The sequence below is a fragment of the Ictidomys tridecemlineatus genome, chromosome 2 (assembly GCF_052094955.1).
Source record: "Ictidomys tridecemlineatus isolate mIctTri1 chromosome 2, mIctTri1.hap1, whole genome shotgun sequence".
In the NCBI taxonomy this organism is placed as follows: domain Eukaryota; kingdom Metazoa; phylum Chordata; class Mammalia; order Rodentia; family Sciuridae; genus Ictidomys; species Ictidomys tridecemlineatus.
In genome coordinates, this window is record NC_135478.1 from 60,639,410 (window position 1) to 60,663,294 (window position 23,885).

Below are 23,885 nucleotides of genomic sequence, written 5' to 3' on the forward strand. Positions count from 1 at the left end.
GACTTTGGAGGTGAGGCACACTTAGAAATGCAAGGGCAGATCCAGTGCTTTATTATGCTCACCAGCCTTGTTTATGCCATGTCTGTAGGAATTTTATCTGCTTTTATAGTACATATTTGCTTCTTAATTTCAAATGTTTATAGACAAAACTAAGAAAGTTTATGATTGCATTAGTCAGCTTTTCATCACTGTGACAGAAATATCTGACAAGAACAACTTAGAACAGGAAATATTTATTTTGGCTCACAATTCCAAAGGTTCAGTCTATGCTCTGCTGGTTCCACTGCTCAGGACCTGAGGTGAGGTGGAGCATAATGACGGAAGGGTGCAGCCAAGGGAAGCTGCTCAGTTTACCTGGCCAGGAAGTGGGGTGGAGTCAGCCCAAGACGCACCCTTCAGGGCATGCTTCAGTGACCCACCTCCTCCAACCACACTTCACCTGCTCCAGTTACCACCCAGTTCAAACTAGGATGGACTGATCAGATTATAGCACCCATATTCTAATCAATCATCCCTGAATATTCCTTCATTCATATAGGCGGCGCTTTGGGGGTATACCTCATATCCAAAGTATAGCAATGGTCAATAAAAATGATTTTTTTCAATGAATTTTTAAAAATTATTTAACATATGAGTACTCATTTGAAAACTTTCAAAATGTATTACTAATTGTGTATATACTGCATATTTAATAGGCCATTTTATCTGTTTTTTTTTCTTTTTCTAAAATTAAACTCAAAGCTAATATTTTTGCAAGGAAATTTTAACCATCATTGTATTTATGTAACTGATTGTTTAAATAATTTGCTGTTCTTGCTTCTGGAAAAGTCACCTGTGAATATTGGTTATCTAAAACTTCTATTCCACTATAATATAAATAAATTATAAATAGTTTTAATAAAAGATTTATAGAAGGTCATATTTGTCCCCATAAAAAGAAAGAAATTCTATAATTTCAATGCATGTAATAATATGAGCAAAACAAATGAATAATAAATAATCCCTAAAAGGGTTTGTCAAATGGCTGCAGAAAAAAAAAAAAAATCTGTTCTAGCATGCCTAGCACTCAGGAGGATACCTCAGGCATGCTGACTGCTAGAACTCACTGGTTTTCCTTTTGTCTTACAGAAAGAATGTGCTAATTTCATCAAGGTCCTTAAGGCTTATAATCAGACTCACTTGTATGCCTGTGGAACGGGGGCTTTTCATCCAATTTGCACCTATATTGAAATTGGACATCATCCTGAGGTAAAACTGGCTTTTACAAAATGGTGTTAGTCTGTGACCCTTTCCTATTTAAATGCTTCATCACTCATTTCTTCAGCTTAATTGGCTTCTGGTTCACTATTCGGTGGTACCTACTTCAAATTCAGAGGCTTTTATTAATTTTAATCTGTGAATACAAAAAGAACAAGACCATCACTCAACAATAACTCTGGAAAAGGAGGAAGGATGGAAGAAAGCATTTGTTTTCACCCTGGATTACAGAGTCCAATCCATTTTGCATGTGTAGCAGATGTCAGCAGGCTGAATATGTACTGCTTTCTCCTTCCTTTGTATATTGCCAGCTCTCCCTTCCATTTCCATCCTCAGCCAGAAGTGTCTGCCACCCAGTTGTTTTCTTCTGTCCAGAGATTGAGAAATGATGCCTTACATGTGCACAATGATCTGATCTCATGTTTGGCCCAAACTATTCACACTGGTATTCTTGCTCAACTAAATATTTTTATATTTTGGTTTATTATTTTGGTATGAAAAAGAAAAAAAAAATGTTTCTTTGTCCACTGCTTCTAAAAGATGTTTGGAAAAATTTATCGAGGAAATCATAGGTAAATATAAGTAAAAAGTACATTTGACAAAACATTGCTAAATGTTGAAAGCAGTTTGTAAATTGAGGTTATCCGTTGCTTTCAATTATAAACCTTTTAATAAATTTTGGCACTAATTCTTAAGAAGAACAAATGTGTTCATGTGGTAAGATAATCATATTTGACAGAATTTTCTTCCAAATTGGAATTCAGGAAAACTCAACCAATAAAGAATTCGTTCACAGAATATTTCTGGAATCCTAAATCTAAGATCTAATTTATAGTTCATTTTAACTTACACACTGGATCTCTTTCTCTAAATTTTCTTGAGGTGTCTTCAGGTGCTCTTTGGTTTCAAAAAAATTAGAAATTGATAGTTTGCATTGTGTTTTCTTTGTATACAAAGGCACCTTACAGATTGTGTTTTCTGGACTAACACAATTGAATATTTGTTTTCCAATGAGTCTGGGAAGAATAAGACACTTTCACAAGTACTCACTAGTGTAAGCCATGGCCCTCTAGCAGCCTATTCAACCAAATGCATCCTTCCTCCCTTCTTCACTGTCCTAGCTAAAAATTTTAAATAAAGACTAATTTTTAAGGAAAGGAAGTTCTATTTAACTTGCTTGTTTCATGTTGATGAAATTAGCAATGCGTTCAGGAATGTGGCCCTGGAGACATTATACACTTATTTATTTTTTTTTTTATATATACCTTCTGATTAAATCAGGCTCTCTTTGCTACCTTCTAAGCTATTTCTTAATAATCATTCAGGTGTCCTAAAACTTGGGCCCAGGGTGGTTGTCCCATTTTTTCTGTATTGTGGTGATAGCTCTATAGAACCCCGTTCACATTAAATTGCTCTTTTCTTCCTTTTATTTATTTATTTTTAACACCTGTCAAAAATTGTGAAGTACATGATTACCTGATGGCAATGGAATCAGGAACTCTTAAGTTCCTTGTACAGATTATTGGGAAAGACTTGGATACTGGTGTCACATCAGGCTACTAGCTATGGAGCGCTGAAGAAATCATTTAATCTCTACAAAACTCTGGCTCACAATATGCAAAATAATTAAACAAAACCTTTTTGATCCTTAGTATCCATGACTTTTAAATGAGAGATTGGCTTATTGCCTCTAACTGCCTTCTGACCCTCCTAGCAGGGTGTGACTCCTTGATGTTTTCTGCTGCAGAAACTCTAATCCCCTTATTGTTGAAAGCCTGTCCTCTGGCCTCAGACTGCAGGGCTTTTGTGCATCCTGAATTCAGTACTAACTGCTTGATCTGCAGCAAGATGTTTCTTTTCATTGCATCTATGTTTCTCATCTAGAAAGCTGTCATGCTAAATGGTCCCCTTACTTGTTGTGAAAGTTAAACATTGTTCAATAGGTAGAGGCTGTGGAAAAGGGGCAATAAATATTAGAAAATATAAATTTACATCTCAGGCTGAAAGCTATTGCTGTTTTTCTTGCTAATAATTCTCATCTTACTTCTTAAATGTCCCTCACTTTGTCTGCGGTTGTAATTTAGGGCACCATGGTCCCTCTATGGCTGGGTGATTCTGTACTTGTCTTAATTTCCCCCTTTTTAAAATTTGAGGCTTACACAGTCTCAATGATAATTTACAATAAAATGTCACAGCATTTTTGTCATTTTTCCCATAATATTTGTTTTTCGGAATTTGCAATTTAATGGCATTGACAGACTATTTCCTTTTCAACTCCTCAACTGTCCATTGCTGTCTTATGGGTGTGGGCCAGTGGGTGAATGAAGAGGTACAGACCATTTACCTGGGATCTCCTCCCTTGAAAACAATAAGTAAACAAAGCTTATATCTGAGCTCCTCTGAGATGGGAGATTGGGGTTCAAGTATTTTCTCAAAACTCTAAAACCCAGAGCCTTTGAGAAAGATCCCCCTTCAGAAGCACAGTGATTCTGATTTGCATGAATACAATAAAATGGGAAATACTGTTCCAGACTGCTTAGGAGGTCAGTAGGAAGATGATTATGCAATTACCTGGGGAATTTGGAGAAGTCTAGACAGGCAATCTAGGAAATTCTGGAAAAGATATTATCAAGATATCTTGTCTAGACTACATCAAATTCAATTTTCAATGCTTAAACTGCCTTATGAGACAATCTGCTTTAAATTGATCTACACAAGTACTTAAAATACTACCCTTGACTTTAAACAATTATGCTGTTTTTGAAGTTGAGAAAAGGATACAATGTATATATTACACTGTTAGAAAAAGAATGACAGTAATGGAAAGCTTGCAAAAGTAAGAAATAAAATAGCTATCAGGAGCAAGGCTGAGATTCTTAGAAGAGAGTTTGTAAAAGCTCATGAAGTTTGAATATCCTAACTCTTATTTACAAAAGGGAGTTTTCAGAAATAAAGGACATGCCTTCTAAATTCTAGTTTAAAAACTGAATGGATACTCTGCTGATACCTGCCCCATGCCATATGAAATAATGAAATATGATTTCCTTTTTAAAATTTGGTCCAGTCTTTATATAATTCAAACAATTTTAGGAGCAAAAAGACATTTTGGTTTTTGCTTTTATCAAGACTTTCATCAACATTTTAACATTCAATTTTTTTCTTTGCAGTTTCTTTTCTAACACTGTCTTACACTGAGTTCCCAAGCTAGCTGAAACCTCTTTGTTAGAAAATAACACTATAGACTTAACATTCTGCATGGCAGAATGCTACATAGGAAAGACATCTTTTTGAAACAAATCAAGATTCTTGACATCATTTAATAGCTTTGGATCTTATAGGAGAAATTAACATTTGTGTTTTAATGATAAACAATTACAAAATACCTCCAAGTTTAGTCTTCTAGCTGTAAAAGTAGTTCTATTTTACTATCTCTAGCATGTTAGTAACAATACATACATTCTTAAAGTGTATTCCAAAATCTTGTCTTGTATAGTGAATGCCTTTTGACCACACGGAGTATGTCATTGATTGCTGTATTAAACAGATTTTCTGTTTCCTGTGGTACATTTGGGAGTTGGTAGACATATTAATTAACTCCAGTTCTGTGAGATATGTGTCAATCAATTCTTGGGTATCTGCCAATAGCACTTGACATTGCAGATAACTGTCAATGAGGTCACATACTTCGTACACATGTGTGTGTTTATCATAAAATGCATACAGAGTTCACGGAAGGAATAATTCAGAACTAGAGCACAGATGAGCTTTGAGCTGAAGCTCTCAGCATCTATGCCATTCAAATGAAAATTGTAAGTCATCCTTAAGAGGCAGACTATTCCCAAATGGCTTATAGTATATGGTATTTCCCTTCAAATTTACATCTGTTAATAAAAAAAGCATGAATTTAAGAAGAGTATAGCTTTTCGAAGAAGTCTCTGGATGTTTTCTCAAATTCCAAATGGGCCTCTTCTATGTACTGGCAGGAAATCCAAAGAAAGATGGACCCAGATGAGAGCTGGAAAGTATTAACTCTATAAATACTCTCATAATGTCATGATCTCAATTTATGTCAGAACCAAAGGGACATTAAGAAACGCAATGAGGCTTAATGGCTATCTCTAAGGTCATTTCCACAATGACAACCAATATATCTATATATAAACTGAAATAGTTTGTCCAGTTTTCCTTTCTACCCAAAATAGGAATTTGTTCTTATGTGAAACTTTGAATCAAATGTTCTTAGTAACAATCCCTTAGGCCAGAATGCTATTTAAGTATTAGGGAGTGTTCTATCAACTAACTGATTCACATAATCTAACCCCTTCTGGAAAATTGCCTCTCTCAATTTATTATGTTATTCAGTCCAGTGGAGCAGAAATTTATTTCCAAGAAGAGATATTAACATAGAAAAATTCAAATATGTTTGTAAAATAATGAGGAATTGCTTTTGGGTACCTTTACAGCTTTCTTAGGTCATACACTGGCTTCCATATTTTCTTTGTAGTAAGCTAACCTGGGGGACAAAAATCAGTAGTCCTAGGCAATTCCATCTTAGCTGTTCATCATCTCCACCGGAGGCAAGGTATCCCTCATTTGCACTAGTGAAACTTAGTGCAGTGCATTACATTTCACAAATGTAGTAAAGGCTAACTGTTCTATGATGTTTAGGTTTTTCTTTCCTAATCAGTTGAATACTTGAATCATGATATAAGATTGACCTGAGTAAGTTTCTATGTATAGTAAACAATGCTATCATTTATATTTCAAGTTATATTTTTAAATGACCTGCTGTTTGTCTTTGAGACAAAGCTCCACAGATCATGAATTCAAAGAGAACTTACTCAACATTTTTTTTCCAATTAACTTAGAATTCTGAACTTTAAATATTGTCAATAAGACTATTTCTTTAAAATTAATAAAACTAGTTATCAAGTTAAGAAGTAAGGGACCCTAAGTTATGATTAGAAACAAAACTAGATTTTAAAAAAAGGAATTCAAAAGTGGTAAAAATAGATAGATAGATAGATGAATAGGTAGATAAAGAAAATAACTCCAAACCAATATCCCTCATACTCTTATTTAAAATTTTTATCTTCTTGACAATATTTGTAATCTCACTGACAATATTTAGAGTTCAGAATTCTAATAGTTAATTGGAAACATAGAGTGTAACTTATGAAGGAGATTTTGCTGTAGTTGAAAGAGAAAAAAGTGAAAGAATTAAATTATCCCAGGTCACAGGTAAAGATAGAACTGACAGTTCCTCTGACAAGTTTCTGGGCAGGAGAACCATGTTGACATTGCAAATACATGTTTATTTTTCAGGATACACAGCAACATCATTGTCACATGGTGCTCTATTGCTAATTTTAATAGCATTTGTTTTCTAATTTTGTTGGTACTTAATTTTAAGCATGAAGAGCATAACTTTGCTTTGTAATTTTACAAAATTTCTGTTAGAAAATATACAAAATAAGGTTACCCTGACAACACACCAGGAAGTCACTTAGCTGTGGTTTTTAAGATAGTGTAAACTCCTTCCTTATGTTCCTCACAGAGGACATTACCTTTGCCCTAGTTTAATAGCCTCTGTCCATGAGTCCTCATGGTTCTCAGCTGCTTCAGACTGGGCACATGTGGTCTGCATGATTTTAGCACTGCTTTTTCTCTAGAAATGTCTCATCCATTTACAGTACATCTATCACTGTCTTCCAAAGCTAGAGCCAGTTAACTAGGGGGCTGCAAAAATAAATAGAACATATATTTCATGATGGAAGCATTACCCTACCCTGATTTATAGAAATAAGTTAACAAACTCTTTCAGGATAGACAAATAGAGAAGAAGTTAACCTTCATTGTCATGCAATGATACTCTTACCATATGTTAGCATCTCTAATTGAGTTGACTTCATTAACATAAAGTCACTTAGTTTATTAGGGCTCGGGCTTGGACTAGCACCCTTGTTTGAAGGTTCTTCACTTTATGTTGCTTACTCCATATTGTACATTAGGGTTTTCTGGAACTCTTCTATCTAATAGTAATATAATGCAAGAGATTTATATAATTTTTATTTTTCTAATACATAAGCAGATAAAATTAATTTTAATAATATATTTTACTTAATTTAATATATTCAAAATATCATTTCAGTATACTGTTAATAACATTTACATTGGTTTGTACTTCTTTAGAAATTCAGTATATATTGTTTACTTATAGCTCAATTTAGTTCAGACAAGTAATTGCAAGAACTCAATAGCCTCATGTGTCTAGTGGCTACTTTACAGAAAATCCTGGTCTAAGAAGGTAAATGAAGGCTACAGTGCAGAATGATTGGCAGTCATCAAGTCTACCTTAGCATTTGTGTAAGAAATTTAATATCTTTTAGTTTTACCCCCATATTAAAACATCATTGTCTCAAAAACTTAATGAGCTCTAGAAGTTAAAAATAACAGATGTGTAGTCCAATATATTGCACATTTGAACTTCAAGAGGGTGAGGAGAGAAAACCATATTCTACAATTGCACAGTGATTTTTAAAATGGTAATAATTTTTCAGAAAATTTTATGGTCAAAGTTCCAAACTGCATGCTTTCAGTTGCCATTCCCTAGTGTACAAATGTGTGAAAAGTGCCCTTATTTCCAAGGGAAAAGGGAAAAAATTATTATTTGTCTAGAATATTGAAAAGGTGAGTTTGATGTCATAACTTTGTATCAAACAGCTTTGTCTTCATGAGATCTCCTTAAAGCCCTTATGCAAAGGAAGGAACTAACCTTGTGGATCTAATTAATAACCTTGTCATGAAAGCAAACACATGGACTTGTAAGAAGTCATAAAGATATAGCTTTGTCTAAGTAACTAAGGTGCATTTGACTGCATTGTCTATAAATGCAAAAGGAATATAGAGACAAAAAAGAGATCATGGAGTACCATGGAAGAGCAGTCAGATTAGTCAGTTATAACCTTGAAGGGGAGGTGAGACTAAAGCTTAGTCTTGCACTGTGAGCCAGCTTGGACAGCTGGAGATCTGGGGAAGAAGAAATAGCAGAGATTGGGGAGGAAAATCAGCATGTGGCAATGAGAATAGCAGTGAGGTAAAAAGGAAGGACATAACGAGCAAAGCAGACCTTCTGGGATAGATTTTTATTTATTAAATACATTTGACAGAGTATTGAGAAATAACATGTTTATCTAGGTTTCTTCAAATTTGAAGCTACAATTATGTTCAAGTGTTATAACCAGCATCCAAGTGACCTTGGAAGCAATTGTATTCAAGTAAATAATTCAAAAAATAAAATTGTCTTTAATAAAAACAGAGGCAATTTTTCTAAGCAAAATGCTAAGATTAATGATGAGGAATACAAACACAAATGTCTTCCCTTAAAGAGCTCACATAGCACAGAAAAATTTAACTACAAGCATCAGCAATCACAAGAATTATGCTTCTAACAAGTAATATTTCTTGGGCAATTAATGTATGTCCTGTAGTATCTGCTTTGAATGCACTATTTCACTGAATTGTCATAAAATCTGGTAAGGCATTTCATTTTACTAATAAGAAAACTAAGATTTCCAGACTCCTCTGAAATGAACCTGAGGTAATCATTGTATTCAATGGTTAATGTCCAAGTCCAAAACCTGCATCTTCAAAGGCAATACCAACAGCCTGCAGTAGGAGAGGAAAAAAAATAAAGATGAATTCTGATTTAGGAGATTAAGTCAAGCATTTTTTCCTGTATTACATCTCAAATATACGTAACACATACTTACTTTATTTGTTTATTTATTTATTTATTTGGTACTGGGAATTGAACCCAAGGATGTTTTTGCCACTCCTTTTTATTTTTCATTTTGAGAAAAGGAGCTCACTAAATTGCTGAGGCTGGCCTTGAACTTGCCTCCTGAGCCAATGGGATTACAGGTGTGTACCACTGCACCCAGCTCACCTATCTAATGTGAACAAGGTGATGAGTAAATAATAAAGGATCACTTGATGAAGGGAATAAAGTCTGTCCCATTCAACTGGGTTTAGAAAAATAGATGAAGAATTGATGGATGTGGAAGATAAGTAAGACTATGGGAGCAATGAATAGGACAAAGAAAATATCTTCATGAGATCTCCTTAAAGCCCTTATGCTTCTTATAGGAAGAAAGTAACCTTGGGAGATCTAATAACCTTGTCATGAAAGCAAACACATGAACTTGTAAGAAGTCATAAAGATATAGCATTGTCTAAGTAAGTAAGGTGCATTTGACTCCATTGACTATAAATGAACAAATGTAGATAACCCAATGTGCATTTAGTATGATGCTTTATAAAAGAGATGAGACTGTGCAAAGTTGAGAACAAGTTGAATTAGGAAAGCTAGTCAAGAGCTATGTAAGTTTTAAGCAAGAGACTACCACTATTACCATGATTAGTTTTGAAACATACTTCTGGTGTAAATATGGGAAGAAAACAAATAAGTATCTAGGTATATCCAATTTGAGACTGTGGCTGAATTTGGTAGTGGCATAATGAGACCCTAGATTGAGATTGAGTGAAAGATACAGGGTAAAATGCTAATTTTAAAAAAAAGAAACAACAAGATATCAAAGTCACATTCAGATTTCATAACTATTAAATAAACTATAGCAGATGAAACAGTTTAAACTTTCCAGTGGAAAATATGGGCTTCCAATTCTTTTATGATAATTAGGCAAACATGTTTTGTAGTTTGTTGTGGCTCTAGCAAAATTTTTACTCCTGAGCCTACAAACAAGCAGCATTTATTTTGTACATAAACATTAAGTTATTAAGTGTAAAGTTATGTGAATTTCTTACCCATACTATAGCACAAAAGGTAGTTTCTCTAAACTTATAAATTCAGAGAAACCTATTTTGTATAAGTCAGATGAGAAAGCAATTCAAAAGCACTTTTATTAAAAATCCCCCACACAAGAAAAACTAAACAGAAAAGAATAAAATTTAATATACACTGTTTACAAATAGTAATTTTATTGTCAAAAACCACAAAGCTATGCTATTTGTAATGCATTACTACATTTCAGCTTCTATTAAGTATGTTAAATTTCATGAAAATGATATTTATAGCTTATCCTTGGTTGTTCTGTCTAATTGCTCTTTTGCTATGACTACTTCTTATCATAGTGGTTATTATGTTTGTAAGTAATTGTGGCTATCATTGTTAACATATTTGATGACTTTCTCAACATTATATAATTTCTTTATCACAGCTCTGTGATCTAAATATTATCTTCACTCTTCATTTGTAGAAATGAAGGTTCTGAAAGGTTCAAGAAGTTACCTATCAATACATAGCTAGTAAATCTGTTCTTATCACCATCATAACATATGGTCTTTCTAATGACAAAAATATTACACCCAACTGGGATTATGTTGTACCATGTGTTTATTAATATTCAAGTCTAAACAATCTCAAAACATTGAATTTTAAGTTAAATTCATCAAAACTTGCATAATCAAGGACCTTCTTGAAAATAGCATTTAATTCTTTGTGCTGAAAATGTGACATTACATGTCAACTTGGTAAAATTCAATGCCGATGACAATGGAGTCCTTTAAAAGATTATGATAATAATATAACCAGTAAATGCTGTTTCAATAAAACAAGTGCTAAGATATCCCACAGAAACAGCCACATCTGTTACTACTAATTCTTTTCATTGATAACCTGGAGATTGAGCAAAGATAACCAAAACCCTGTTAATCTACCCTTAACTTCCACTCAGACACTTGATAGAATGGTAATACACTTTATAAAGTGAATTGTAATTATTTTTCTACCAAAGAGGTAAAAAATAGGTTTTGTAGAATTAATAAAAGTATACTTAAAATAGAGCCCTTAAATATAAAAAAAAGATTTTCCAACACTTGTTCAAAGTAAGTTTAACAATAATGCATTTATTTTTCTCCTAATATTTTGATCATGTCATATTTCAATGACAGAAAAACCTTTGCAACAGTATATGCTAGGAAAATTGCCATAAATTAGCAAATTCTAGATTGTTTTAAAAACAGAAAATACTGAATTTCATATGGCATCTGTATTATTACATAATAATAGACATATTCATTATTCCATTGTACTCAACGAAAATGAATTTATCTAGCTTTTCTACTGAAAAAGATGTTGAAATATTACCATGTTTGGAAAACAAAGCTACATTTCACTCAATTTCAAATTTATGGATCTTTAAAAATTCCAGGTAGGACAAGTGTATTTGGAGAAATATATACTTCTGTAAAGAATGATCCTTTGATCATTGTCTAAAATGTTGAATACCATACACCTTCATCTTTACATATTTTGCGATTATATAATGGTCATTTAACATCCTTTGAAATAAGTAATAGAAAATTTTGTACTACTACCTGAGCATAGCTTTGTAATTTGAACATTTACAGGCAGCCAATAACACCATTTCAAATTGTCAGAAATCAAACCATATATAATGACTACTTTCCATTTTTATTTTATTTTTATTTTTCAGTCTGCCATTCTAATTCAATTGTGCATCTTTGGTCACTGAAAGTAATCTCAGGAATTGCTGAGTGGCTAAAATGGAAATCTAATGGGATCTAAAATCAATTCACAGGTCTGCCATTGACTCATTGTGTGACTTTTGCTGCCACTGAAATGGCATTAAATTGGTCTCTTCAACATTTTCATCCCTTAGTATTTGTCTCTTGCTAAAAAATACTTATCTGATGCACACTAAGCATGCACACTTAAGAAGATAGGTTACTGATAAAGAAGTACAGGCTACCTTCTATTGCAGCCAGTTACCTCACTTGAGATTATCACAAAGCTTTATACAAAGGCTAAAAGTCTGAAAGATGCAGATGGGGTTTTGTATACATGCCAGGGTTCAAGCTCCTTTCCAGTGCTTTTACCCTGGCTTTTTTTTTTCTTCTTTTGATTTATATTTTGTTGGCATTTAATAGCTAGCTTACCTCATATTTAAATTGCTTAACCTGGAAAGAATGAATGTTTAGTGTCCCACATTTACTTGCCCTCTGTTGGCCTAAATCTTGGGGACAAATGTAGATTTGAAGAAGAAATACTCACTCTTTGAATAATGTTATGCTAGATAGCAATGTTAGTTACCACCTTGTCACCATGTCACAGTTTCACTAAGAGTAATATGGAAACATTTTTAAATTAATGCTAAAATTTCACAGTATCTTAGGCATATGTAAAACTCTTTTCTTTTCCAGAAAGATATAAAGCCTTACCAGACAGAGGAATAGGAAAGGTTATGTGGGTAGTGAGCAAAATATTGCCATTTTTAACTTACAAACATCCAGCAAACTAGTTGTGAGCTGAAGAACCTTGTTTATAAATTTTAACAGGCACAATCTTTGTTTTCCAACCTCTTGATTGAAAAACCAATTTCAGGTGAGGTAAAAAGATAACATTAAATGATGTTTTTGCCACATAAATTATAACAAATTTCATCCCAGTTTCTGTTCTACTTTCTATCAAGATCTGAAATTTTTAAATAATCTCAAAACAAAATGAAAAGCATGATACTTGTGTTAAAAATATACATTTATCTGGAAATTTTTAATATGAAAAGTTAAGTGGAAAAATTTTAAATAGTCCCAATGTTTTCAGTTCATTACTATATTGAAAATAAAGTTCAGCAATATCTAATATCTTCCTTTAATAAAATTATATGTCCAGTGATAAATGGTGTCTACAACCTCCATGAAATTCTTGCTTAAAAACATATTTTAAAAGATATTATAGCAAATAGCTACCCTACAGTTCCTCTAATTTCTATTTTTCACATTAGAATAAAGAAATTTTAAACTCAGTTTGATTAACTAGTGTTCTGAAATCCATGGGTGCTTAGTGGCGAAACTGGATTTAAGTTCTCTCAACAACTAACTCAGTGCATTTTTTATTATAGTTCATTGCTTTGCTTTCACTGCCAAATGCATAAAAGAAAAGGAAAGCCACAATTACCTATAGGCTTCAAGCTGCTTATGTTTTTTTTTTAAAATAAAATATATTTCTGTGAGTAACATTAGGTAATTATTGTTAAAATACAGGTTTTTTTAACTTTTATTTCTCTGGGCATATATTTTGTGATTATAAGCCATATCATGTAATTTCAGAGGAAAGTTTTCATGATTATTTCACAAAAATAACATTTATTTATTGGAAATAAGTTGACTGCCTCTACAAAGTAGATAAAATTTGTTTTAATATCTTTTATTCTCATAAAAGTAGCTGGATTTAAGATGATTTGTATTTGTTAAAGCAGTCAGCGCATATCAAATATTATTAAAGAAAATATTTGAAAACATTAGAGAAGCAACCCAAACACAAGAATCATGCAACATTTCACTCCCACACTTCTGCATACAATGGACAGGAATGACTAAATGCTTTGATCGCCCATGGATAACATGAAAGAGGAAAAAGGAGAAAAATAAAGCACCATCTGTTAGTAAAAATGTTTAATGAACAAGGTGGAGACTAGCTGAGTGTTGACATAGAGCATAAAAAAGAAAAATAAAAAGATAAAATTCAGATACAAAATTATTCATCATCACTTATCACAATAGTCCAAAGAGATAATGTTTGACTTAGGAAGAAGAAATTAAAATTAAAGCAGTTTGATCTATATTTAAAGTACTTAAAAACTATTAGTGGGTTTTCTACAAATGTATTCATTGGGATTATATTATATACATATATGTATTCTATTATATAGTGCATTATATACAAATATATATACAAATATATTTTCAACTATTACAAATACTCAATGCAAAAATATTGCATGGATACTTTGTGAATTTGATAGTAATTTCAAGTTTGTGAATTTTGGTATCCTAAAGTGTGTTTTTGCTGATGGTGGGTTTTTATTTTTTATAATTGATGTCATATTGTACTGTTAAAGAATAGATTCCACTCTCATGTAATTTAATACTTTCTAGGATTCTGAATATAAGAGCAGCAGCTCCCAGTCTTCTGTCTGGTGGATGACATGCTTGTGTGCGTGTGGCATTTTTCATGGGCACAAGACCATCATTATATGCATGATGTTCTGGAATTCCAATGGGTAAATTAATGACATTAGAGACTTAACCTTGAATTGGCCATAATTTCTTTAAAAATAATAGTAAGATAAAAAGAAAGCTATTTAAGTTCAGGAAAGCAAGCCATGTTTAAGGTCAGAGACAGTGCAACATGGGCAAGAAATAGCAAGAATTCATGATCTCAGATGTAGTGAGAAAATACTTGGGAAATATAAAAGAGAGACATTTGCCTCTGAGGTGGTGCCTGCATATAATAGACTAAGTGGAGTCTTCTGCTGAGTACCAGACCAGAGGCTTAAAGGTCACCAAAACATATGGTTTCACTTGATGAAAAAATACTCCCTCCACTCCTTAATTCCTCCCTGCTTCCACTTGCCCTATCTAGTCAGGTCTCCACACCAAAGCCAGAGCAATCATCTAAAAAAACAAAGGATACACTATTACCTTGTCTAAAGCATTCCCTTGCCTCCTTTTCATCCTAGTAATTAAAGAAATCTGCCTTTTTGTCTTGGTCCCTCCTCCCTCTGCATCCTTGTATAGACCACTCACTTTCCTCTCCTAACAACTGGGAGTTCTTTCTTTTCTTTAGGTTCCTTGGCATTCCCAGTCTCTATTCTTGTAGGTCCTTGTACTTATTATTTCTGTTAGCTGGGCATATCTATCCTATGTATTTGCTTTAATAAATGCATGATCTTGACTCATGCATTACTTCCTCAGAGCAAGTTTCTTTGACTTCTTTTTTATTGTATAATAATGCAATTATTATACATACTTTAATAGCAACACAAATGTGGAGATCAACAATAAATACACATATTCTGCTAAGTGCTGTAATAAAATTTAGAGACTATGTCTGAAATAGGAGGGATATTTATGATAGGATTCACATTGCATAAACTCCCTAAACTATTGAAAATCATTTCTTCATTTCTCAAGAGCTTATTCCTCTTAGATTTTTTTTCTCCACAAAGTGAAAATTGAAATGAGACATGAAATAAAATCCTATCTAGTTTGAACTCTTAGGTAAACACTAGCAGGTCTTTCTAAAAAAAAGAAAACATGAGATTTCTATATTATAATACAAGTAATTTTCCATATTTGACATATATCATGACTTTTATGTCATGAATAATTTATGACTATTAACAAATAATTATGATAAATGTCAATATTTTTATGCTTTGGTTAACATTACTGCATTATCTCTCATACGCATACAACCTAAATAGACTCTTTTCATAGTAACATTTACATGACTCTTTTCATAGTAACATTTACATGAATGTGTAATTGAAAATTATTTTGCTGTAAAGTCTTATGTAGCAGGGCAGGAAGGAAATGGAGACTATATACACTCATAATTTTAAATAGGAAAGAGAGAAAAGGGGAAAGAAGGGAGGGAAGGAGGAACATATATCAAAATCCATTTTGGTAAAATCAACATGCTAACAATAGACTTTATCACATAATAATTATATCTCTTAATTCTTTTTCTCTTTTTTTTTTTTTCAAATAACAAGCTCTTTCTTCTTAGATTTTAATATTCTGAATAAGGTAGGACACAAAGATATTGGGGGTCTTCTCCCTCACTTTCCACAATGAAGAAAATACAGCATGTTTACAGTAAAATGTACATTTTATTCCTGAAAACTAACACATAGGAAGCAATAAATTACAAAAATGATGTGATGTTCAGAAGCAAATTTTTTGAAGTTTAGGAAAGTGGGCATTGTAAGGTGAGAGGGCAAAGGAGGCCAGCAGAAGGCAAAGGTAGTGGACGTACATACTGATATTCAATAGGTAATAACTAAAGGTAGCTTTCAAGAAAACTATGCTCCATTGTTTGAGTTTCAAATTAAAGCTCTCTGAGGATAAAGGAAATTTTTATTTTGGTCAAAGAATTGCCTTTTATCTTCCCCCCATAGGCATTCCAATTGGCAAGAGATGACACAAGCCACTTAACAATCAGGTATTTCAATTTGAAAGGAAGCAAGTTTCCCTTGACTCTCTTTAAATGCCACCCACAACCCCAACCCACCTCCACCATTTTTTTTTTTGGTCTGCTTATTAACAACATGTATTTGGCATGTGGAAAACATTAATTCACTAACACTCTCAGAGACCAGATCATGAGTTAACTAGAGTTCAGAATTGTAGCAGAGTAATGGGAAAATGTACAGATTAATTTAAAAAATGCAACCTGTGTGTCCATTAGAAAAAGATGCTCTAATATCAAAGAATTCTATTTGTTCATAACTCATTGCTTTACATTCTAAATAAAGCATCTTAGAATTCTATAGAGCTTAGTAAGTTGGAAAAACAAACACAATCAAAATGTCTCTGTTTAAGCTCTTCATTCACTACTTATTAATAAGTCATTACTTTATCTGGATATTCATATTTACAAAAGCAAGAATTCATTGCCTAAACAAATGGAGTGAAAGTAAAGCAGTTTTATCTAAGCCTGACTGAGTTTCAAGAAACCACTTTAGATTAACCACAGTATTAGATTGAGATTTAATTATATCATTTTACCTAAAAGGGATATTGTAATCAAATGCTTATAATCCAGTAAAGCACTCTGCTAAACAGATTCTGAATTGCAACACTGAGATTTCTCATTCTAATTCCTCCCTCACATTCCCAACCCAGCTCTTTTGCTGACAAGGTATATGCTGTTTTAGTTTGAAGTTTGCTTTTTAGGTTAGATATGAAATGTAAAATATTATGTGTAAAGATGTATTCTACCAATCCAAGCCATTTTCTACAGAATGGTGTCTTATACAATTTAGATGCTTGAAAATATTTTTAATTTCAGTAAATAATATGATCATCCATATCAGTATAGTTATTACAACTTTAAAAGCTTCAGTTTAAAAAAAAATATTTTGGTTTTAAGAGAAAAAATTTAAACATTCATTTCATCCCACTTGAACTTGTTTTCCTTCCTTATACTTAGAAGTATAAGCTTTGATTACATCTTGCATTGTTAATGCAGCTTTTCTTGTCTTCACATTTGAGCTGAATCTTTCCTCCTTAAAGAAACAACATGCTTGCCAAGTTGGAGGCTGTTGTCACAGGTATTTAGGCAAATCATCTGCAAACATTGTTTTCCCTTTCTATCCTTTAAGGAGAAAATAATGAAGGTTACACATTTTAGAAGTAGAAAGGAGAGTATTTCATGATTCAGCATGCATTAGTTCTCTGATTTTTAAATCCTTATATTTTCATTAAAAACACACATTTATCTTCCCTATAACATATTCAAACTGACTTACTTAGTCCCTGAATTCCATGGTTTTCCTTTTAAGTTCTTACAATCTTATTTCCAAACTAAACTTCAAATCTAGGAGCCACATGCACTTATGCCTCTACTGCAGCATAAAAAATTGAAAATAATCTTGCATAATATTTTGTTATTCAGAGAATAGATGGCATCAAACTTCAGACTTTCAAATCTTCTCAAAAATAATTTCTAGTTTTTGTTTAATAAAAGACAGACTAACTTTGACTCTTTCATGGTTTAATAAATAATGCTTTTTTCAAATATGTTTTCCTAAGAATGAATTTTCATTATGTCTTACTTTAGTTTCTACATATGTATTTAATATTTCAAATTCAAAAATGAATATTACATCACCAGCACATTTCATAACTTTTTTAAAATTTAGATTACACAAAAGTCTTCATTTACAGTTAACAAATCAAGGTAAATACACTCTATGTTACCAATGAATTGTTTGTGTATGTGTATAAATATATGCATATATAAGCCAAATGTATACATACATATGTATATACACACACACATCTTTTGAATTGTATCATTAAAAAAGAAGAACTCAGTTTTGCAAAATGAACCCTATAATGAATTTACCAAACGAAAGGATAATAACTACTTTAAGGGAGGGAGTACATTTTTATTTGTTGTTGATGCAATTTAAAATCAGAGTATAGCTATATATGGTTTAGATATATATATATCATTTTCACCAAGCAATTGAAATCTACAGAGTATTAAATGGTATCTTGAAACCTACCATTGCACTATAATCCATAATTTCAACATTGTCTTTTTAAATATGTGAAATAATATTTGCAATGTGGCATTTGTCAAAATATGAAAAATTGACAGATTTTATAGATTTGTACCCGTGAAGTTGAAAAACTTACTCCTATTGAAACAATTGCATTTAATGATGACTTCACTAATTTTAAAAATTACAAAATGTGTACCAGTTATAATTAATATCAACATGTATAACATATGTCAAAGTGTATTTTCTCTTATAAGTGGAATGCCAAATAGAACATGATGCTGAACTGAGATCTTAAGGTTTTCTTCCTAACTAAAGGGAAGTATTTGATACTAGTTCTCTGAAAACAGGCTGCAAAGCTTGAGATGAGTGCTTAACATATACTTTTGTACTAAATGGAATTCTTTTTCCTAACAGCTCCAAATTGCATCACCATTGGGTCTTAGGAGGATTAGTACTTCAATGTGTTTTTGCTCTTATCCTATCCTAAGCTCTAAAAAGTTAAAAAAGTAACTTTGCTGTTTGAAAAAAAAAAAAAAAAAAGGCCTCACCTGTTGTTTAAAATCCTGAAGGGAAAAAATATTAACAGAGAAGAAGATTCAGAACAACAATGTGTCCTCTAGCAAAGGATGAGTTAAGTGTCAATTAGATCAAATTGCACCGTATATTTTTAAATTCTCAAATGAGTATTTCATATTATGGTGGGTTTATCTTGTCAGCCTGGAAGGGGGAAAATTACAAAAGAATAGAATTGTGCATTTTATATCATTTTTTTAAATATGTCCTATTTTACAATCAAATGACAATTTCTCATGGTCTTTAAATGTGTGTCAAAATGTATTCACAATTAACCAACATACATACACAAAGAATACCATTTATGCTGCATTATGATAATGGTAAATAAAATTGAATTGTATGAGACAGGAATACTTAGAGTTTCTTAAGAACAAAACTGGCAATAAACATCTTATTGACAACTTTTTATGATGATTTTGGGTGAAACCAACATTATGGATTTATAGGAGAACAATAAACTTACATTAAAACCTCAAAGAAAGAAAGACATGAAATTAATAGTGAATCTACTAGCATTTTTGCTTAGTAAAGAAACTCTTCTAAGTCAAATATTTTGTCTACTGTAAATGGAAGAAAAGAAGTTGGACAGTTAGGATTAGACTAAATTATGAAAAATCTCAAAAGAAATTTTTGTATATGAAAAAAGAGATAGGCATGATGGTATACAACCATAATCCCAGCTACACTGGAGGCTGAAGAAGGAGGATTGCAAGTTCAAGAGCAGTCTTAGCAATTTAACAAGACCCTGTCTCAAAATAATAATTATGGGATGTAGCTCAGTGGTAGAGCTCTTGCCTGGCATGCCCAAGCCTCTGGGTTCATTCCCCAGTACTGAAAAAAAAAAAAAAAAAAAGAGGAAAAAGTTATCAAGTAGGAAAATCAACATGATGGAAACTGGAGTTTGTAAATACTAGTGGAGTATGTGATAAAGTGTGATTGGGTGAAAAGGAATAAAGAGTCAAAGATATTGGCTAGGAAGTTTAGCACAAATCTAGTCTACATAGTCAAATGGCAAAGGCAGATTAAGAAAAAAACAGAAAAATTCCTTTGCAGAAGGACTAGAGATTTATTTGATATTGATAGTAAAGAATAAATAAAGCAGAAAAGCCAAAGGTGTGTTTTAGACATGGTGGTGCCAAATAATGATGATTTTATTGATAGGATTTGGAGCATCATTATTTGAGAACTATGTTGATAACAGGATCACCGCATTGCATAGCAGGAGTGCAGTGCTTGAATTCCATTTTGTTGAGGTCAGGATGGAGAAGGAACATGTAGGCAAGGTGTCAATTAGGCAAGACTTTAGGTAAAAGGGAAAAAGAAGTAGTGGTGTTAATGAGAGTGGTGACTTCACTTCTGAGTGAGAATTTAAACATTTAAAAAGAAATGAGACGGTAGAGAGCCAGACTCAATATTAGTAAAGATACTTTTATTGAAGCTAGGAGAATACAGATGTAGAAAAAAGAAGGGATATTAAAGGAAATGGAGAAAATAAAATAGAGATAAGAAGAACAAATAGAATAAAGGAAAAAACAGAACACTATACCTAGAAATAGGCATTCATAATTTCCATATTCAATGAGAATACCCGCCCCCCAAAAAGCAAAACAAAACAAAACAAAACAAAAGCCTTGGAAGAACTCCAGGGGAGTTGAAGGAAGAACCATTGGTGTTTTCCTGTACCCTTTAAGTAGAAAAGTGGAAATGGAATTTAAAATAAAATGTTCCTGTGGAAGGCCTAATTGAGGAACGGTGACAAACAGAATAACTTATATGTGAATTCTGGCTGTGAAAGGGATCAAATTTGAGAGAGGATAGTTCATCAGGAAAAACAAATTGTGCAACCTGCTAAATTTATCTTTATGGGTCTGAAATATCTTTCCCAATTAATCCCTTCAAAACACCAGGACTTATCTTTGCTTCTCAAGTCTATCATTTGTTACACAGGCTCCTGGTTATCAGTTTGAGCATATGAAGAAACAAGTTAAGACAATTTGTGGCATATTAAGATTAGACATAATAGGTCCTTGTTCCCAGAGTATTTTCTGAGAACACAAACCACCTCTTTATTTTTGCCATGAATTTTAAAAATCACACGTTTCATGTAGCAGCAACTTGAACAGTTAAGCCCACTGTCTTCTATTATAATACCTTGGCCATGTATATAATTATTGCAAATTTCAGATCTGTTAATTACCAGTTGTACCTCCTGAGGTATAAGCAGTCACCTTCACTGTAAAATGAAGAAAATTATATTTTCCTCATATATCATTTGTGAGGCTAATAGTTGCAATAGGAAAAGTAACCAGAATAAAATAAAATCAAAGAGTTAGTATATTGTTTATCACCTAGGAGAAAACACCCTTAGGTGCTAGGGAGGTTAAATTCACAACTGTACAACTCCAAAGCCTCAGTTCCTGGCCTCCAACAGAGGTGTGCTGACTCCACAGACTATAATCTTGTCCAGCAAAGACCTGGCACTTCCCTCTGTTCTGTTTGCACTGCTGTGATTTAATGTGAGCACTGGGGAACATGCTGGCAAAGGCTGACAGCAGCAGTAGTGATTGTGGTGGCCACATCAACAGCAGCAGCCTTCATGTCTTCCATGTGCATATTCTACTTCTGCAAAATTATCACACAGAGCAACCACAGAGTTCATAATAGCCAGAGGGGTAGGGAAAGCAGAAAAAAAAAAAAAAAAACAGCATTAGTCTGGCCCCTTCCCTGAGCCCCTGTGGTTGCATATCTTTGGGAGCTAAAATAATGATAATATGCCAACAACAGCAAAACCAAAATCTATATGGAAGGTAAGCAGTTGAGGTTGACCACACATTTATGGCTTAGTTGTACATTCCTCTTTCTAAAAAGTGGACTTGTCTAAGCTTCTGACTAACAAAGAGTCTTTTCTCCCTGACAATCCATCCATATGCATCTTTTCCACTTTGCCTCCTTCATTTTTAAAAAGGTTCAGAGGATACAAAGCATTAACAGCGAATGACACCTTCATTTACTGTGGAAAGTTAAGGAGGATACAAAAAACTTAGAGTAAAATGAGAAGTGTTTAAAATGAAATTAACTTTATCACATAACTAGTTCAACAAATTTATTCCATATTTTCTAATTGTTTATTCCCTGCTCAAGGTTAATGATTATTTTTACCTGCAATTAGAAATCTGAATTTCAGAATTCACATTTGTGCTACAGTTTAAAGATTAACACACAATCCAGGATATCCCTCAATTTATCATATTTTCTCCATCCCTGGTCTTGCCGCAGTTTTCCATTTCCATCTGTGTTCACTCACTGCCCTCATCTCAGCCCACCAGTTACTTTTTTTCTCCCAGAGCAGTGTCTAAGATTTTATGGTCAGTTTCAAAGCTCTGTGTAACATGATATCCTCCTACATCTATGTTCTCATTTCCTATGACACCCCCTCTCATCCTCCCTTTGCTTCTCCTAAACTTCAATGCAACCATTGATGCAGTTAGCCAAAAAATATCTCATTCCAAATGTAGCATCCTCCCTTACTAATATTGACACATCCTTATCCTTGATTATTAACATCCCTTGAGAAACCCACATGAGTAGGTACAGTATCCATTACATAGGCATTTTCAGGTTTCAGTGTTCTGTACCTTTTCTCCCCATGCCATTAGCTTTGACAATATATAACAGCATATAGCACAGTTCACATAATTTTTCAGAATAATGGATGGTCTTTGAGAGGAATCCCTTTCTAACCATATCTATAAAGACAAAAAATAATATACCTACTGTTGTGATCACACACACACACACACACACACACACACACACACATACACTTTTTTATTTTGCTCAAGTTCAGGCACCTTGATGTATCAGAATATCTAAGCAAATGGATATTGTTATCTTTTTATTCAACAACTGTAAAATGGTCTAAAGTTTCCATTTTTCTTTTATAGGGAGTAGCTTGGACTCAGCAAAATTTGTCAAGTAAAGAGGAGCTAGCTCTCTAATACCTCCATATCCAGAAGCATAAATTTAATTGACAAGAGACTAGGCTCAAATTCCAAAAATGTTCTTTTGAGTTTTGAAAACCACAAAACAAGCAGCTCTCTAAAGTGTTTTGCCTCTTTTAGGAAGACTTTTGAGAACATCAGAGTATCAGCATTTATATTGGTAGTCATTTAATATACCAAATGGATTTTGCTCCCAAATACTTGTTATTCCAAATTAGCTCTGAGGAATTTTAAACAAAATAAGCTTAGGGAATTATTTTATGATTTATGTTCTGGAGAACTGGAATAATCAGATCATGCTATAAGTGACTTCACTTAAATTTTTGTTTATTCTCAATTCCCTGAACTCCTTCATGTTTTCAAAGGTTTCTAAATGAAAGTTTATAAAACAGTATCTACCAAATTATAATTCATTAGTTGAACATAGTTTTGTTATGGATAAATTTTCATTACATGGGCTAATTTTGTAATTTAAAATAAACTTTAAATATAATTTGTCTAATAACTATTTGATCATCTATTCAAAACATGTGCAATACTTTCAGAGACAACAGAAGTAATAACCAGGTACTCATTGCCTAATTTTTTGATCATTTTAAAACTATTGTTGTATAAATAAATTACATAAATGAATAAGTTTTAGAGACTTAAAAGAAACTAAAGAGAGGCTGGGGATGTGGCTCAAGTGGTAATGCGCTCGCCTGGCATGTGCGGGGCGCAGGGTTCAATCTTCAGCACCACATAAAAAAATAAAATAAAGATGTTGTGTCCACCAAAAACTGAAAAATAAATATTAAAAATTCTCTCTCTCTTCTTTCTCTCTTTAAAAAAAATAAAGAAAAATGAAAATAAAGAAATAGAAAATTATAACAAAATTGTGATACCATAAATTTCAATCAAACTTTAAAATCAAAAGGCACTAAGTACATAA

The 23,885-nt window shown here is 32.7% G+C and overlaps 1 protein-coding gene across 2 annotated transcripts in view; it reads left to right on the plus strand.

Annotated features, from left to right (window-relative positions):
• Positions 1-23,885, plus strand: part of LOC144375101 (semaphorin-3A-like) — a 268,754-nt gene that overhangs the window by 68,046 nt on the left and 176,823 nt on the right. For both annotated transcript variants that reach the window (XM_078038659.1, XM_078038658.1), the window contains one exon: positions 1,129-1,248. In XM_078038659.1, the coding sequence (XP_077894785.1) occupies positions 1,129-1,248 (120 nt within the window). The remainder of the gene's footprint in view (positions 1-1,128; positions 1,249-23,885) is intronic.